Source organism: Schistocerca cancellata, chromosome 2 (assembly GCF_023864275.1).
Source record: "Schistocerca cancellata isolate TAMUIC-IGC-003103 chromosome 2, iqSchCanc2.1, whole genome shotgun sequence".
Taxonomy (NCBI): Eukaryota; Metazoa; Arthropoda; class Insecta; order Orthoptera; family Acrididae; genus Schistocerca; species Schistocerca cancellata.
The window spans coordinates 592,603,859-592,622,541 of NC_064627.1; the positions used below are offsets into that span (position 1 = coordinate 592,603,859).

Consider the following 18,683-nt stretch of genomic DNA (forward strand, 5'->3'; position numbering starts at 1 on the left):
GAGCCAAACACTCGGCGAAGTAAGGAACCAGAAAAAGAAATGTCGGGTACAGCCTTTCTGCCATACATTCCCAGAGTGACGGACAGAATCGGCCGTATATTGCGCAAACACGGCGTAAAGACGATTTTCAAACCAACAAGGAAGATCAAAGAGTGTCTTAGATCGGCAAAGGAGAAAAGAGACCCACTTGCAATGTCGGGAATATACCGTATACCTTGCACATGCGGAAAAGTTTATGTCGGAATGACTGGACGATCCATTAACACCAGGATCAAAGAGCATAAGCGACATTGCAGGTTGGGGCAGGTGGAGAAATCGGCCGTGGCAGAGCATGCACTGAATGAGACCGACCACGTAATAAAATTCGCCGACACGGAAGTTCTGGCTGTAGAGAAGCACTATCACACGCGCTTGTTCAGAGAAGCTGTAGAAATCCAAAAACACGCGAACAGTTTCAACAAGAAAGAGGAAAGCCTTAAGGTAAACGGATCCTGGCTTCCCATACTGCAGCGAACGACCGTTGCAGGTAGCAAGAGGAGAACCGCACCGGAAATGACCGCGGAGAAGCCCTCGGACGTTGGCGCGCCAGGTACGTATAGTCTGCGGCCGCCAGCTCGGCTCCAGTTCACCACCGGCAATGGAGGGTGAAGCTTTGACAATGCCAGCCACTCGTGCTGGCGAAACGTCAGAAAAATCATTAGATGAACGTCGGCCGAAGAACCCGAGACAGAAGCCAATAGGCAGTTTGTCAACAAGTGGCCACGTAAGCCTTAACAATTTTGAATCACTACAAAGTATCTACCACTATTTTATGATGAGTCATCAGGCAACTTGATACCAGCTGTGGTATAATAAAGATTGAACCATCACAAAAGGCAAATGTTTGCTGTTATTTCTGAAAAGCTTTATTCATTACAGTCATGTTGTTCCACATCCATTATGTGTAGAAGCATTAACATGGGTTGTGTTATGCCATATAGGTATGTATAATAATTTGACAACAGTCTGTTGATTTTTCTCCACATGATATTGAAAGGATTAATTTAACTTAAACTACAATAATAGTTGCATATGTATTACCTCAGACAGTTTTATAGCAGACATATTACTGTAGCTGACAAATTAAGGTAACAACATTTACAAGTTGACAATGAATCTCACATGTAAAAGCAATTTGTGAGTAATACTCATGTCATGTAGGAGTTATGCATTTTCATAGCTCTGCCATGACCTAGTCTGGCAACAGAAATTGTGGTCAGTAGTATTCTAAAACAAGTCAAAATGAATTGCAGCTTGTATCAGTTCAGTATCTTCTTTTGAATGAATATTTATTATTTAATGGCCAGCTCCGATGAATATTAAGCGTGCTGCTAATGGTGTTTTACTGCTCAGCTGTAGAGACAATATGTTTCTCTTGTAGAAACTAAACAGTGTCTTAGTATTAAAGACAATATTTGAATAAATGTCTTAAATATTCACAGATTTAATATAATTTATAATCCTAGTAATAACATAATAATAATAATAATAATAATAATAATAATAATAATAATGACGATGATAAATTGTTATATATTGGATAATGACTTTGATACAGAAATGTCATTCATACGCTTTATCTCTACCACATTTGAATGAAAGAGAGATGGTTGGTTGATTTTGGGGCACAGCAGACACAGTACGGTGTAACAGATTTTGTATGTGGAAACAAAACTACAGTAATTTCTGTTGTCAAATCATTTGAAAACTTTTAATGCAAGTAACAGAAGAAGATTCATGAAGTAGTATTTATTACATCTTGCATGACGAAATAATAAAAATAGATATTGTTTGATTCCAACTTGTTATTTTGCTTTTATTTACATTTAGTTCTGATCTTTGTAAAGTCCTTGTACTACAGAAGGCAAGTGACAGATGTAGATGTTAAGCTGAACTATAGTAAATATGTAGTGAAAAGATGTCTGTAATCCATTAATGCACCGACTAGAAAGCCAAATGCACTTGCTCTTGTATCCCATACAGTCACAGTGTACTAAATATTAATGCTACAATTATTATGTTAATAACTGCTGTATCTTATTAAACAACATACATATGCCTTTGTTTCAGTGTTAGGATGCCACATGATGAACTTTTGGATACAGAACGGATAGTGGAGTTGAAGGAGGACAAGCTGCTGGATGGTAAGAGGTATTTTATGTTTTTCAGGAAACAGTTTTTTTAACATTTTGAGAATATTAATCTAATTTGGTTGGTGTTATAGTGAAACTGGATGACAGTATGAAGAAGACAGTTGATGTATCTGATAGCTTGCTTCATGGAAAGCGAGCTCGAGATAATCTGGAAATGGCCTCTGATAAACCAGATGGAAAGAAGATTTGTTTGGAGGATCCTGTATGTCACGAAGTGGATCTTAGTGATATTAGTGATGATGATGCTGATGAAATTCTCAACAGAGAAGACAGTGTAAGTTTTACTTCTTCATTTTCATGTCAGAACATTTCTAAACATAATCTAATAATAATAATAATAATAATAATAATAATAATAATATGCTGATAAAGAAATTTTGTCAACAGCTTTTTCGTAACTACTACTAGCCATAAGTTATTTGTTAATGTTCTTAAATTATTGTATTATTACAACATGTCTCAAGATATGTTCCCATCTCCAGGCAAAAAGAAAAAAACATATAAAAATATTTCGCATGAATATACACAGATCTTAATGTAGTGGTTTTCTGTCTCGGCATGTGTTGTGGATTGCCTGCAGAGAAAGAGATATATGACTTGTTTGAGAGAATATTTACTTCATCCTCGGTGATTTTAGTTATATGGACAAAACAACATGGTGTAACACATGTTTCCGTGCCCAATGTTTAATCTTCTAGTATTGGAGAAGTTCTCAGAGACTATAAAGACTTCATTGGTCGATGTATGAGCTCAAATAAGCTCAGCAAGGTAAACTGTTTATATGTAGCAATTGTCGGCTCGTGACACCATCAAGTCGCTGCCACAGATTGCGGAGTCGCACCAGTGTGTGTTATGAATTTTGTACTGCAGAAGAAGTGGCACTATTTGCTACATCTATATTATTAAATGACAGCCAGTCCCAGTTGCATGTTGTCTATCTAACAGCTTCCAACTCTTCAATATTTCATAATTATTGACAAAATGTTAAAGGTTTGACACAGGAAGAAAAGTGTTACAGTTGGAAACTGTGCACGAGTTAGAGTAATTCACCGTGTGGAATTACCCTGACTATTTCCATCCAATAGTTGCGAATGAGTGCACTTAGTGACTTTGATCAAAATCAAAACATAATTTCAAACCTTTACTAATCTATTTCTCACCCATATACTTAATGTCAAATATTTAACACATTAACTCATCTGTAAAGAAATCAGAAGTTTGAAGCTATTTTACATGTGGGAGTTTGATTCTTTAAAGAAGGCCCAAATTGTGTTGTTTCAATCCTCCTCCTTATATGTTAAACTGTTTTTATATTTTTTAATTTCTTTGACCTTTCTGTACATCCTAGCATAGTAATGACTGAATCTTGATATGAGGGGTGTTTGATAAGTAATACAACACATTTTGTTTCTGAAAGCAGGTTGGTTGTATTCAGAATCTCAATACACCATATTATTCCCCACTCTTTTTTCTACAAAATCCTATTTTGTAACATAATCTCAGTTCAGTGAGACAGTCGTATCCACCTTACTGGGAGAGCCGGTATGCCCACTCTACTGGTCGATGTCAGAGCCGACGTCTTGCTGCATCAGTAACCTCATCATCCACATACTACTTTCTGCACAGTGCATCCTCCATTGTGCCAGACAGATGGAAGTTGGTGGGTGCAAGATCTAGGCTGGAGGGTGGGTGAGGAAGAACAATCCAGTGAAGTTTTGTGAGCTCCTCTCGTGTACCCAGACTCGTGTGAGGCCTTGCGTTGTCACAGAGAAGGAGAAGTTCATTTGCATTTTTGTGTTGACAGACGTGCTGAAATCGTTTCTTCAGTTTTGTGAGGGTAGTACGATACACTTCAGAGTTGATCTTTGCCCCACGAGGGAGGAGATCAAACAGAATAACCCCTTCAGAATCCCAGAACACCATCACTACAGCTTTACAGTTTGAGGGTGCCCCATTGAACTTTTTCCTTCGAGGAGAGGCGGTGTGACGCCACTCCTCGAATTGCCGTTTTAATTACGGTGTTAAGTAATGAACCCATATTGCGTCACCTTTGATGATGTTTGACAAAAAATTGTCACAATCAGCCTTGTAACGTGCAAGCAGTTCTGCCCAGGTGGACTTTCATTGCTCTTTACGGTCTTCTGTTAGGTGGTGAGGAAGCTCGTGGGCACACATGTGTGAGTAGCCCAGCTGGTGGACGAGTGTGTCAGAGATGTCCAGTCATACAGCAAGATATTTGATTATGATACATCAATTACCTCAGAGGAGAGTGTCCACATGTTCTACATTGCTGGAGTCACGGCTGTGTCCAGCTGGCAGGCATGCAGGAGATCAGACAGGTTTGCCCGACCTTGTTACAACTACGACAGACTCCGTGCCCGACAACTCGTGGTGTTTTTGTTCGTTGCCAGGTCTCCATTGACATTCTGCAAGTGTCTATTAATATGTGTGATGCTGTATTTTTCCACCAAATGGAACTGTAACAGCACTCTGCTTGGAATGCACCTCCATTACAGACACCATGTTGAAGGCTATGTATAGCAACACCATCTATCAGAGCTTCACGAAACTATAGGGGCCGATGCAGGAATATTCCACGATGTCCCACAGCGAATTCCACATTTTTTCCAACCGAAATCGGCCGAGAAAAATATGTATCGCATTACTTATTGAATGCCCTTTGTAGAAGTATAGTATCAGAGAATTGAATTTGGTGGTTACCTGGTCCGAGTGCATGATCTGCTGCTGCCAATTTACCTTCATTCCCCAGATAATAGATCGTAAGCCAGGTTTTAATTCTTTTCTTTGTAGTTCCTATGTACACTTGAGCATATGCGCAAGGAATTCTGTATAACCCTGTTGTGACAAGTGGTAGTGTTATGGTTAATTAGGAAAAAAATATTATAATTATGTGTAGGTCCACAGTTAAACTTAATTTCAGTATTATATTGGTGATTTGATAAGTGAGATTAAACAGATAGTTGTGTAAAAAACAGCTTCAGTATTTATAGTTTACATCTTACAACATGTATTTAGTAGGAAATGAAGGCACTCATTGAAATATGCAATGGTTTCACACCTTGTTATGCAATTGTGAGAAGAAATAATCGGGAGCATTTGGGAAAGCATGATTGTGGAGGATCTGAAAATTGTTTTTGGGTGTGACAGTCATATGAGACCTTAGTTTTCACAAAAAAGGTTGTATTGAGTAGTAATACTACAGATATTTTGAATGTTGTAAACGGAGGATAACATACACAGGTTTAGAAATAATGCAAATTGTAATCTTTTGTTTATCATTATTGTGTAAATGAAAAAAGCAAAGAACATGTATAAAATATTTTCTTTGAAATTGTGATTTTTCGATCACAGTTGTTATGCAAGTAGTATAAACATTAATAGTTGCTCTTACTATTTCCAAGATTGACTTCATTGATTTCTCCCAGACATCTGTAACTAGTTAAACACAAAAGAAGGAAAGACCCTTGTACACATGAGTGTATAATTTGTTGCTTCTTCTAGGATACATTTCTCCCCACAGTAATATGCTGTAGGGTGGATTATAATTTGTACCTTCTATTGTTCACAATTAAGTACCAGTACATTTATTAAATAATATGTCATTGTAATCTCTCAGGTTTGTTCCGCATGATAGATTAATGGTGTTCATTTGGGTGTACAAGTCAGTTCCTGTTTTCATTAGAAACACAATGTTTCGACTAATGAACCAGTAATCTTCATCAGGTGCTGCAAGTCATGCTCTTATGTCTACACACTACTTGGTTGTTAAAGTCCATACAGTGAGTGCATGTAATGGCATAACTCACAGCACCTGAAAACATATTGATTGGTCTGTGAAAATGTGTTTAGAAAGGAAATAGCAACGAGTTTGTGCACCTATAATTAAACCACTAATATGTAGATGCTTGCACAAATAGCAGTAAATAAGCAATATTCTGTACTAGGGGACACATCTTGGATGTCTGAGAAATATTAGGAAAAAAATATCACAAAAAAAAACTGATTAATACAGTTAATTTGTTATGCAACTGCTGCATGAATTTTAAAAGTTGGATGGAGCAGGGCACAACACTGATTCCTTTAAATATGAAAAAATACATGATTTTCAAAACTCATGTAACTTTATCCAAAGCACCGTAAACTTGTATTCCCTTTTATGGTATGATGTGATTGGATAGATAAAAAAATCTACTCTCCAATCAGCGGCAGGAGAACGTACGCACAAAATAGCTTAACTTATGCAAGCTTTTGGAGCCAGTAGCTCCATCTTCCGGCAGAAGAGTTGAAGGGGAAGGAAGAGGGGTGAAAGGAAAGGACTGGAGAATTTCAGGAAAAGGGATACAGTTCAGAAAAGCCACCAAGAATCCCAGGTCAGGGGAGACATACCTGACAGGATGAGGAGAACTGCACCAGATGAGATTTGAAAACCTGAGAGCTTAAAGGTGGAAGACAGGGTACTATGCAAAACACAAATTACTTCTAAAACATCATTTACAAGTTAATATGAGTGAAAAGCTAAGTGTATTGCATGTAACAGAGGTGGGAGGGGGAAGACGGAAAATAGATAGGTCACAAAATGAAAGCTGTATAAAACTGTAAAGGAGTGAAGGAAGGAGTAGTTACTGTGAAGAAATGTTGAGGTGGAAGGAATTGAAATACATTAAAACCAGGTGGGTGGTGAGAACCAAGGACACATTGTAGCACCAGTTCCTACCTGTGGAGTTCTGAGAAACTGGTGTCTGGGTGAAGAATCTAGATGGTGCATTTGGTGAAACAGGCACTTAGGTCATGACACTCGTATTGTAGAGCATGCTCTGCAACAGGATTTTGTGTGTTGCCAGAACACGCCCTATGCATATGCCCACACCCATTCATCCTGACTGATAATTGGATGGTAATCATGCCGATGTAAAGGGCTGAACATTTTTACATAACAGCTGATATATGGAATGTGTCATTTCAAACGTGGCTCTCCCTTTGTTGATATTTCCCTGATCATCTTAAATCTGTGCCCATCCCACTCCCACCATACACCTTGCTTGTCACCATTGATGCCATCTCCCTCTGTACCAGCAGCCCCCAGGTACATGGTCTATCTGCTGCTGAACATTGCCTCAATCAGCACCCACCTGATTCCAAACCTGTGACTTTTCACCTTCATCAACTTTATACTCACCAACAACTACACTCCTGGAAATTGAAATAAGAACACCGTGAATTCATTGTCCCAGGAAGGGGAAACTTTATTGACACATTCCTGGGTTCAGATACATCACATGATCACACTGACAGAACCACAGGCACATAGACACAGGCAACAGAGCATGCACAATGTCGGCACTACTACAGTGTATATCCACCTTTCGCAGCAATGCAGGCTGCTATTCTCCCATGGAGACGATTGTAGAGATGCTGGATGCAGTCCTGTGGAACGGCTTGCCATGCCATTTCCACCTGGCGCCTCAGTTGGACCAGCATTCGTGCTGGACGTGCAGACCGCGTGAGACGACGCTTCATCCAGGCCCAAACATTCTCAATGGGGGACAGATCCGGAGATCTTGCTGGCCAAGGTAGTTGACTTACACCTTATAGAGCACGTTGGGTGGCACGGGATACATGCGGACGTGCATTGTCCTGTTGGAACAGCAAGTTCCCTTGCCGGTCTAGGAATGGTAGAACGATGGGTTTGATGACAGTTTGGATGTACCGTGCACTATTCAGTGTCCCCTCGACGATCACCAGTGGTGTACGGCCAGTGTAGGAGATCGCTCCCCACACCATGATGCCGGGTGTTGGCCCTGTATGCCTCGGTCGTATGCAGTCCTGATTGTGGCGCTCATCTGCACGGCGCCAAACATGCATACGACCATCATTGGCACCGAGGCAGAAGCGACTCTCATCGCTGAAGACGACACGTCTCCATTCGTCCCTCCATTCACGTCTGTCGCGACACCACTGGAGGCGGGCTGCACGATGTTGGGGCATGAGCGGAAGATGGGCTAACGGTGTGCGGGACCGTAGCCCAGCTTCATGGAGACGGTTGCGAATGGTCCTCGCCGATACCCCAGGAGCAACAGTGTCCCTAATTTGCTGGGAAGTGGCGGTGCGGACCCCTACGGCACTGCGTAGGATCCTACGGTCTTGGCGTGCATCCTTGCGTCGCTGCGGTCCGGTCCCAGGTCGACGGGCACGTGCACCTTCCGCCGACCACTGGCGACAACATCGATGTACTGTGGAGACCTCACGCCCCACGTGTTGAGCAATTCGGCGGTACTTCCACCCGGCCTCCCGCATGCCCACTATACGCCCTCGCTCAAAGTCCGTCAACTGCACATACGGTTCACGTCCACGCTGTCGCAGCATGCTACCAGTGTTAAAGACTGCGATGGAGCTCCGTATGCCATGGCAAACTGGCTGACACTGACGGCGGCGGTGCACAAATGCTGCGCAGCTAGCGCCATTCGACGGCCAACACCGCGGTTCCTGGTGTGTCCGCTGTGCCGTGCGTGTGATCATTGCTTGTACAGCCCTCTCGCAGTGTCTGGAGCAAGTATGGTGGGTCTGACACACTGGTGTCAATGTGTTCTTTTTTCCATTTCCAGGAGTGTACTTCATCTTTGAGTGGACCAAGCAAGATAGTGCAGTGGTTAGCATGCTGGACTCGCATTTGGAAGGACGATGGTTCAAACCCACATCCGATTCTCCACGATTTTCCTAAATTGCTTCAGGCAAATGACAGGATGGTTCCTTTAAAGGGCACGGCCAACTTCCTTCCTCATCCTTCCCTAATCGGATGGGACAGGTTACCTCACTGTGTGGCCCCCTACCCCAAATCAGCCAACCAACCAAGCTTTTGGGGCATACATACAAACAGATTAGGGGCACGGCCACAGGAACCAGGATGGTTCCTTCCTGTGCCAGCTTTTTCATGGTTCACTTGGAGGAGGCTTTCCTGGCATCCATAAGCCTTCAATCCCTGATTTGGTTTAAATACATTGATTACATCTTTGCCATATGGACTCATGGTGAGGCTGATCTGTTAAAATTCCTGTGATCTAAATACCTTCTTCCAATTAAGTTTCACATGGTCCTATTCTGAATCCCATTGCACTTTCCTTAATACTGATCTCATCCTTACCAAAGGCCACATTTCTGTCCACATTAAACCTACTAACAAACAACAATACTTACAGTTTGACAGTTACCATCATTTCCATATCAAACATTCCCTCCCATACAACCTTGGCATTCGAGGAAAATGTATTTGTTCGGATGCAGACTCTTTACAGCAATACACCACCACCCTCACGTCAGCCTTCACTGGACATAATTACACCACCAGCCTAGTTCAAAAACAGATTTCCCTGGGGCTATCACACTACTTGCCACTCAGTATTATCCGGGTCTTGAGTGTATTAATCAGCCACTTTGAAAAGGCCATGACTTTCTAAATTTATGCTCTGAAATGGATCCATTTTGTTTGAGATTTTTCCCACCAAACTTGGAATAGATTTTCATCGCCCTCTCCATATCTGCAATTTCCGTGTCAGACCATATGCTTCATCTGCACCCATCTCCCTACCCTATGGCTCCTATCCCTGTGACTGTCCCTTCTGCAAGACTTGCCCTATAAACCCTCCTACCACCTCCTATACAGGCCCTGTAACTGGCAAAACATGTGCTATCAAAGGTGAAATGACATGTCATGTACCAGCTGTTATGTAAACACTGTTCGGCCCGTTACGTTGGCATGAGTACCACCCAATTATCAGTCAGGACGAATGGGCATAATCAGAGGGCGTATACTGGCAACACACAATATGTTGTTGCAGAGTATGCTCTACTACATGACAGTCGTGATCTTTGTGCCTGTTTCACCACATGCACCATCTGGATTCTTCCCCCTGACACCAGTTTCTCAGAACTTCTTTGGTGGGAACTGGCGCTACAACATGTCCTTGGTTCTTGCAACCCACCTGGCCTTAATTTACATTAATTCCTTCTGTCTCAGAATTTCTTCACACTAACTACTCGTTTCTTCATTCCGTTGTAGTTTTCTACAGCTTTCATTTTTTGACTTGCCACTTTTTTCACCATCCCTCCTCCCATCTCTGTTACATACAATGCTCTTAGCTTTTTACTCTTATTAACTAGTGCACGATGTTTTAGTTGTAATCTCTGTCTTTCATATTACCCTATCTTCCACCTTTAAGCTCTCAGGTTTTCAAATCTCATCCGGTGCAGACCCCAATGATCAATCTTTCCTTCTCATCCTGTCCAGTAAGTGCACCTGACCCAGGGTTCTGGGTGACATTTCCAAACTCTACCCCTTTTCTAGGAGTAGCGTCTTTAATAATCAGTAATCCAAACATCATCAGTCCCGGGTTCAAAACCCACCGCTGGTTAAATTTTGATTAATAATTAGCATTGGCGGCCGAAGACTTCTGGCATAAGAAGTCCCCCCCATTCTGTCAAGGGCCTTGTCAAAGAGGGCGGAGGAGCAGACAGAGATTCAGAGCACTGTCTTGTCCTAGTGGTGGGGAAACTGCCCCTAAAGGCGGAAGAATCAGCAATGATCAATGGCATGAGATCACAGAAAACAGCGGAAACCACTGTATTAAAAACACATAACATATATCCAAAGGACATGTGTACTGAAAAAATGTCATGTTGATCTCTCCACTGGCAAAAGATTCTGGAATAGTCCCCCATTCGGATCTCTAATCGCAGTGTGGAATGTCAGAAGCTTGAACATGGTAGGGAAGCTAGAAAGTATGAAAAGAGAAATACAAAGGCTCAAGCTAAATATAGTAGGGGTCAGTGAAGTGAAATGGAAAGAAGTCAAGGATTTCTGGTCTGATACCAACAGCAGCAGAAAATGGTATAACAGGAGTAGTATTTGTAATGAATAGGAAGGTAGGGCAGAGGGTGTGTTACTGTGAACAGTTTATTGATAGGGTTGTTCTCGTCAGAATCCACAGCAAACCAACACTGACAACAATAGTTCAGGTATAAGTGCCGACGTCATAGGCTAAAGATAAGGAGATGACAACAACAGTTCAGGAATAAGTGCCAACATCACAGGCTGAAGATAAGGAGATAGGGAAAGTATATGAGGACATTGAAAGGATAATACAGTGTGTAAAGGGAGATGAAAATCTAATAGTCATGGTGGACTGGAATGCAGTTGTAGGGGAAGGAGCAGGAGAAAAGGTTACAGGAGAATATGAGCTTTGAACAAGAAATGAGAGAGGAGAAAAACTAATTGAGTCCTGCAATAAATTTCAGCTATTAATAGCAAATACTCTGTTCAAGAATCACAAGAGATGGAGATATTCTTGGAAAATGCCGGGTGATACAGGCAGATTTCAGTTAGATTACATCATGGTCAGACAGAGATTCCAAAATCAGATACTGGATTATAAGACTTACCCAGGAGCAGATATAGATTCAAATCCCAAGTAGTAGGCTGAAGTTTAAGAGTATAGTCACGAAGAATCAGCACACAAAGAAGTGGAATACAGAAGTATTAAGGAATGACGAGATATGCTTGCAGTTCTCTAAGGTTATAGATACACCTATAAGGCATAACTCAGGAGGTAATACAGTGGAAGATGAATGGATATCTCTAAAAAGGACAATCATGGAAGTTGGAAAGAAAAACATAGGTGCAATGAAGGTAAATGTGAAGAAAAAATACTTCAGTTGAGCGACAAAAGAAGGAAGTACAAAAATATTCAGTCACATGCAGGAATACAGAAATACAAGTCGCTGAGGAATGAAACAAATAGGAAGTTCAGGGAAGCTAAGACAAAATGGCTGCATGAACAATATGAAGAAATCGAAAATGAAATGATTGTTGGAATGACTGAGTCACCACATAGAAAAGTCAAAACAACCTTCGGTGAAACTGAAAGCAAGGGCGGTGGTAACATTAAGAGTGCATTGGGAATTCCATTGTTAAATGCAGAGGAGAGAGCAGATAGATGGAAAGAGTACATTGAAGGTCTCTATTTGGGGGAAGTTTTGTCTGATGTAATAGAAGAAGAAACAAGAACTGATTTAGAAGAGATGGGGGATACAGTATTAGTATCAGAATTTAAGAGAGCTTTGGAGGACTTAAGATCAAATAAGGCAGAAGGAAGAGAAAACATTCCATCGGAATTTCTAAAATGAATAGGGGAAGCAGCAGCAAAATGTATTCAAGTGGGTGGGTAGAATGTATGAATCTGGTGACATACCATCTTTCGGAAAAAGATCATCAACACAATTCCGAAGACTGCAAGAGCAGAGAATTGAAAGAATTATCGCACAATCAGCTTAACAGCTCTTGCATTCAAGTTGCTGACAAGAATAATATACAGAAGAATGGAAAAGAAAATTGAAGATGTGTTAGATGATAATCAGTTTGGATTTAGGAAAGGTAAATGCACCAGAGAGGCAATTCTGATGTTGCAGTTGATAAAGGAAGCGAGACTAAAGAAAAATCAAGGCACATTTATAGGATTTCCCAACATGAAAAAGGCATTTGGCAATGTAAAATGGTGCAAGATGTTTAAATTCTGAGAAAAATAGGGTTAAGCTATAGGGGAGATGGGTAATATACAATATGTACAAGAGCCAAGAGGGAATAATAAGAGTGAATGAACAAGAACGAAGTGCTCAGATTAAAAAGGCTGTCAGACAGGGATGTAGCCTTTTGCCCCTACTTTTCAATCTATACATTAAAGAAGCAAAAATGGAAATAAAAGAAAGATTCCGGAGTGAAATTAAAATGGAAGGTGAAAGGATATTAGTGATATGATTCATGGATAACATTACTATGCTGAGTGAATGTGAAGAAGATTACATGATATGCTGAATGGAATGAACAGTCTAATGAGTACAGAGTATGGACTGAGCATAAATCGAAGAAAGACAAAAGTAGTGAGAAGTAGCAGAAATGATAACAGCGAGAAACTTAACATCTGGATTGTTGATCACAAAGTAGATGAAGTTAAGGAATTATGCCACCCAGGCAGCAAAATAACCAGTGACAGATGGAACAAGGAGGACATCAAAAGCAAACTAGCACTGGCAAAAGGGGCATTCCTGGCCAAGAGAAGTCTACTAGTACCAAACATAGGCCTTAATTTGAAAAAGAAATTTCTGAGAATGTACATTTGGAGCACAGCATTGTATGGTAGTGAAACATGGACTGTGGGAAAACCAGAACAGAAGAGAATCGAAGAATTTGTGATGTGGTGCTACAGACGAATATTGAAATTTAGGTGGACTGATAAGTTAAGGAATGAGGAGGCTCTGCGCATAATCAGAGAGGAAAGGAATGTGTGGAAAACACTTACAAGGAGAAGGGACAGGATGATAGGACATCTGTTAAGACATGAGGGAATGACTTCCATGGAACTAGAGGGAGCTTTAGAGGGCAAAAACTGTAGAGGAAGACAGAGATTGGAATACAACAAGCAAATAATTGAGGACGTGTGTTGCAAGTGCTGCTCTGAGATGAGGCTGGCATTCGTGGCAGGCCACATCAAACCAGTCAGAAGACTGATGACTCAAAAACCTTTTCCTAAACTACTCCAATCCTTTTCCTTCAGCCCTCTTCCTTCTCCTTCAATTCTTCTGCTGGAAGGAAGAGCGACTGTCTCTGAAAGCTTGCATAAGTTAAAGATTTTTGTTTGTGTCTTCTCCTGCTGCTGCTTGGTGAGGAGATATTTTTTCATCCATCCAGCTACATTATATTGTCAATAACTGATTATTTTCTTGTATGGTCTGAAAAATTTATTCACAAGTTAATGGGAAGCTGTTATAGAATGAGTTTTTTACTGTAAAATGCAATACCTTTCTTTTTTTAATCTCATTTACTATTTGTATGAGCTTAAATGATTAAAACATCAGTTATGTAGATGAGAGGACTGTGCCATTGGCAGGTGGAGGAGCTGGCAACAGTGGATAATGAAGGACCTGGCCTCCCACACAGTAGTGAGGAGGCTGTCGGTGATCTGTTCTCCAGAGCCCAGGATGATGATTCAGTAAGGCACCTTGCATGGTGATTGGTGGAAGACAGTAGTAGTTTGTTCTGGCATGTGTCAGTTTCCCTGTATGACCTCATCATGTTTTTACAGTCGCCAGCAAATGTACAGCTGTGCCAGGATTAATCTTCTCCTCGATGATTGTCCTGTAGGATGCAACCCCACCTGCCCAGAACCCTCTCCCCCTCACTGTCTCACAACCAAACCTGCAGTATCCTCTTCACCTTCTTACCTTATGCTCAACTTTTGGAAATGCCGTGCTGAAATTCGGTATTCTTCCTGGTAGTTGTAAGTTCATGTCATTTTTAATGGGAATCAGAGCTGTTTTTATCTCTTGTTTGCTGTAGTTTGCGGACTGTACTCACACACGTAAATAGATTATACCTACAGGCAGCAGAAATTGACTAAGGGCCAAAACCAAGATAAGTTGAGAATATTGAGTTAACAGTAGCAGTGTTCCCTTTTTTTTTTAGAACTGTGGGACACAAATGTTGTGCTTGTTTAGTGTTCAGTATCTTGTGTGTAGAGATTGCTCTTGGGAGTGTAGTTAATCATATATCTGCTATCTTTCTTATCTTCCCTATACCCTTTTGTCCCAGAAGCAAGAATGTTTGTTTTCAAAAGCTTGATATTTATTGTTGTCAGACCTGCCCCAGTTTCTGCTGTTACGTGGGTTAACTTTTTTGGGTTCTGTTAATAGCCTTTTTTTTGTAACCTCCATCTTTAAAAGACTGTAGCTTAGACTTCATTCCTGTTCAGCATGAATAACTGCTTAAAGCATAGAGCTGGGCATGTTACAGTTTATGTTTCTGAATTTGGAACTTCCATTTAAATTGGTTTCACTATTCTTTTTTAAAATAACAAATGAATTATTTCAATTTGGTACACTAAGTAAGTGACAGCTACTCACAAACTTCAAAATTTTAACACTGCTTCTTATTTCCAGTACTTTTTTTTAAAAAAAATACATGTCTGTTTTAATTGAGAGATGTGAAACAGTGTGTTTTGGCAGAAAAGGAAGAGTGAGTTTCAGATACAAGTGAAAATTAAGCTCTCTTGTATGTCACACTTCTGTTATTTGTGAACTCATTCTTCACAGAATCATTTCTTCTTATAGAAATTACACTTCATATTATGGTTACATTTTGAGATTTTTTAACTGTGCAAAAGCTCACCCAGTCCACAAATTTTGTTTTGATTGTCTTGTTTTCAAGTGAAGTTAAGGGGTTGACATCTATATTGGCTGTGTTTAGTAGATTCTGCTAACCAAAACTTCAAGAAATTACGGGAAAACTCAGTAAATTATTCTCTCAATCTTTTAGGAGTCTCTCCCCCTTTCATATGTAATTATCACCAGTCATTCAGCAATCTTACTCTGTTCTACACACACACAACAGAAGTTTTGCTTTGCACACCCTGTTTGGTCAGCCCATTATGAGCTGTCAGTCAGAGACCTTCTTCTGAAACGGAAAATACACACATTAATACAACCACAACCGACACACACATAGCCACTGTCTCTGGGCACTAGGGTCCAAGTGCAACTTTGTCTGATGTGAGCAGCAATTGGATGGGGTACATGGTGAAGGTAAGGAGTGTGCAGAGGGGGAGGGATAGCAGATTAGAGGTGGGGAAAGAGTCTGTGCTGCTTGTAGGACGTGTGTGGTTCAGGGACATGGTGGGGACAGGCTGCTAGGTGCAGTGCTGGGAGGGTGGGCCAATAGGAAGGGGCAAGGGGCAGAGGAGAGAAGTAGAGGAGGGGACAGACTAGTAGGAGCGCTGATGAAGACGGGTGTAGTGCTGGAGTGGGAGCAGGAAAGCAAATAGGTGGGTGGAGTACAGGGACTAGCGAAGGCTGAGTCCAAGGAGGTAATGGGAATGTAGGATATGTTGTAGGTAGAGTTCAGAAAAGGTGGTGTTGGTAGGAAGAATCCAGATGACACAGGTTGTGAAACAGTTATTAAAGTGAACCTCATTATGTTGGGCAACATATTCCACTACTGGGTGGTCCACCTGTTTATTGGCCATATTTTGGGGGTGGCCATTCATGCGGACAGACAGCTTGTTAATTGTCATGTCCACATAGAAAGAAGCACAGTGACTGCAGCTTAGTTTGTACTCACATGGCTGGTTTCACAGGTAGGCCTCCTTTGGACAAAAGAGGAAATGTTTGTGACAGGACTGGAGTAGGTGGTAGTTGGAGGATGTATGATACAGGTTTTGCATCTAGATGCCATGAGGCAGTAGGCTGGTAGCAGGGGTGGAATAGGGATGGACAAAGATATTGCATATGTTTGTTGGGTGCAGAGTAACCACTGTGGAAGGGGTGGTGAGAATAGTGAGCATGGCAAGAGATAATCGAAACCCTGGTGGAGAACTGGATTCTGTTGCTGTAGCCCTGGCTGGTACTAGGTCATGAGAGGAGTGCCCTTGTGTTGCTGGGCAGTGGGTTTGTAGGTGGTGGTAAGTGACTGGAGAGACAAGGCATAAGAATCTTTTTCTAGACAAGGGTTTGGGGGGGGGGGGGGGAATTTTGGCCTATGGAGACCCCATTTAGGTCATTTGCATATTTGGAAAAGGGTTACTCATTACTGCAGATACAGTGACCATGGGTAGTTAGGCTGTGTGGAAGGGACTACTTGGTGTGGAATGGGTGGATGAGGAGGAGGAAGTATTGTTGATGGTTGGTGGATTTGATGTGGATGGCAGTACTGATGTGGCCATGCTTGAGATGGAGGTTGACCCCAAGAAATATGGCTTGTTGGGTTGAGGAGGACCAGGCGAAGTGAATGGGAGAGAAGATTCAGGATAACGACCCTGTCAGTATTCCTCCAGGATTCGCATATTGGGTCACAGTCTCTTCTTACTTTTCCAACAAACATTCCATGCAGGTAACCTCATTAAATAATTCCTCCGGGGATAGTGTGATTACTGCTTCAAGTGAGAATATCAGTTGTTTAGGGGCCACAAATTGTAATTTATCCAAACATTCAGTAAAAATGAACACCTTTGACAACATTCAGTATTTCAATCTATATGCCACAATTTGCTGTCAGTCGCTTCCACACTGAAACTCAAGCAACATCTGATCACAGCGTGGACACGCTATAAAAGCATTAAGACTGCTACTGACCAGTGCCGACAAATGTGATACCTTAGCTCAGCTGACTTTGTCCTGGCTTAGAGCCCAACTACAAGTAACTTGCACCACAACAGTAACTGGTCTCCAATGTATTGCCAACAAGCAGAGATTAATTTATACTGGTAGCTATGGCTACAATACGCTCATTGGAGAAATTTCTCTCTCTCTCTCCACACACACACACACACACACACACACACACACACACACACACACACACACACACATTGCCATGTGAGGACACTGTACCCTCACAACGAGGAATGTGAACAGGGTGCACTCTCTGTTGGACCAGATGATGAAGATGTCATCAGTGGATCTGAACCAGATGAGCGCATTGGGATTCTGGATGGTCCATGAACAGCTTGGCTTTGGGTGGTGCCATCTTGGTGCCCATTGCTGTACCACAGATTTGTTTGTAGGCGATGATGCTTTCAAAGTAGAAGTAATTGTTAAGTGGGGATATAGTTGGTCATGGTGACCAGCATGTTGTTAATTTATTTTTTGTCATGATGATTGATGAAGTATCTTCTTTGATTTTGTGTATGAATTCTTGTTGAAAATTGACTGTGTCTGGAAAATATTCCTGAGAAGGTGTACTTTATGAGATATTTTGAAGAGTCATGAAAGTCAAACCATGTTTTGAAAATAACTTCCTGTGTACAATTAAAAGACAGAATTTTTCTGTTTATATTTGCTGATTTTTGTGTAAAGAGAAGAGTTCTGTCTTTAAATTGTACACAGGAAGTTATTTTCAAAACATGGTTTGACCTTCAAGACTCTTCAAAGTATCTGATAAAGTACACCTTCTCAGGAATATTTTCCAGGTACTGTCAATTTTCAACGAAAATATAATGTTCATATACAAAAGCAAAGAAGATACTTCATCAATTATCATGACAAAAACTAAATAAACACTGTTCTGATCACCATGACCAACTATATCAAAGACAGGACACTTCTCTTTATTTTCGCTAATTTTTTTTCTGCTCAGCAATTTAACATAATGAAAAGTGCAAGGCCCTGCTATTCAGTGATCATCATATGTATTGCAGTGAAGAAAACATCTTTATTTAGCATGTGCTTTTGTCAAAAATGTCATGTGTGCGATTATGAAAATTTGTCAGGTTTATAAGTAACATATTTGTAAAGCTTTTGCTTACTGATTGCAGTCAATGAGAGGCTGTAGTTGAGTGTAGTTGTCAAAACAGTTTGCTGCAAGTATAGTAACATGTGATAAGTTTACTCTGCCAGCAAGGAATGGCAGCTCTGTTCTTGTGTGTTACTGCAATG

General features: G+C 41.1%; 1 protein-coding gene across 9 annotated transcripts in view; it reads left to right on the top strand.

Annotated features, from left to right (window-relative positions):
- LOC126162229 (zinc finger CCCH domain-containing protein 13-like) overlaps nt 1–18,683 on the top strand; it is a 260,877-nt gene that overhangs the window by 205,752 nt on the left and 36,442 nt on the right. For 8 of the 9 annotated variants that reach the window (XM_049918590.1, XM_049918593.1, XM_049918591.1 and 5 more), the window contains exons 13-15: nt 2,110–2,183; nt 2,264–2,466; nt 14,147–14,248. In XM_049918590.1, coding sequence (XP_049774547.1) covers nt 2,110–2,183; nt 2,264–2,466; nt 14,147–14,248 — 379 coding nt within the window. The remainder of the gene's footprint in view (nt 1–2,109; nt 2,184–2,263; nt 2,467–14,146; nt 14,249–18,683) is intronic. The other variant, XM_049918598.1, reaches the window with a different exon arrangement.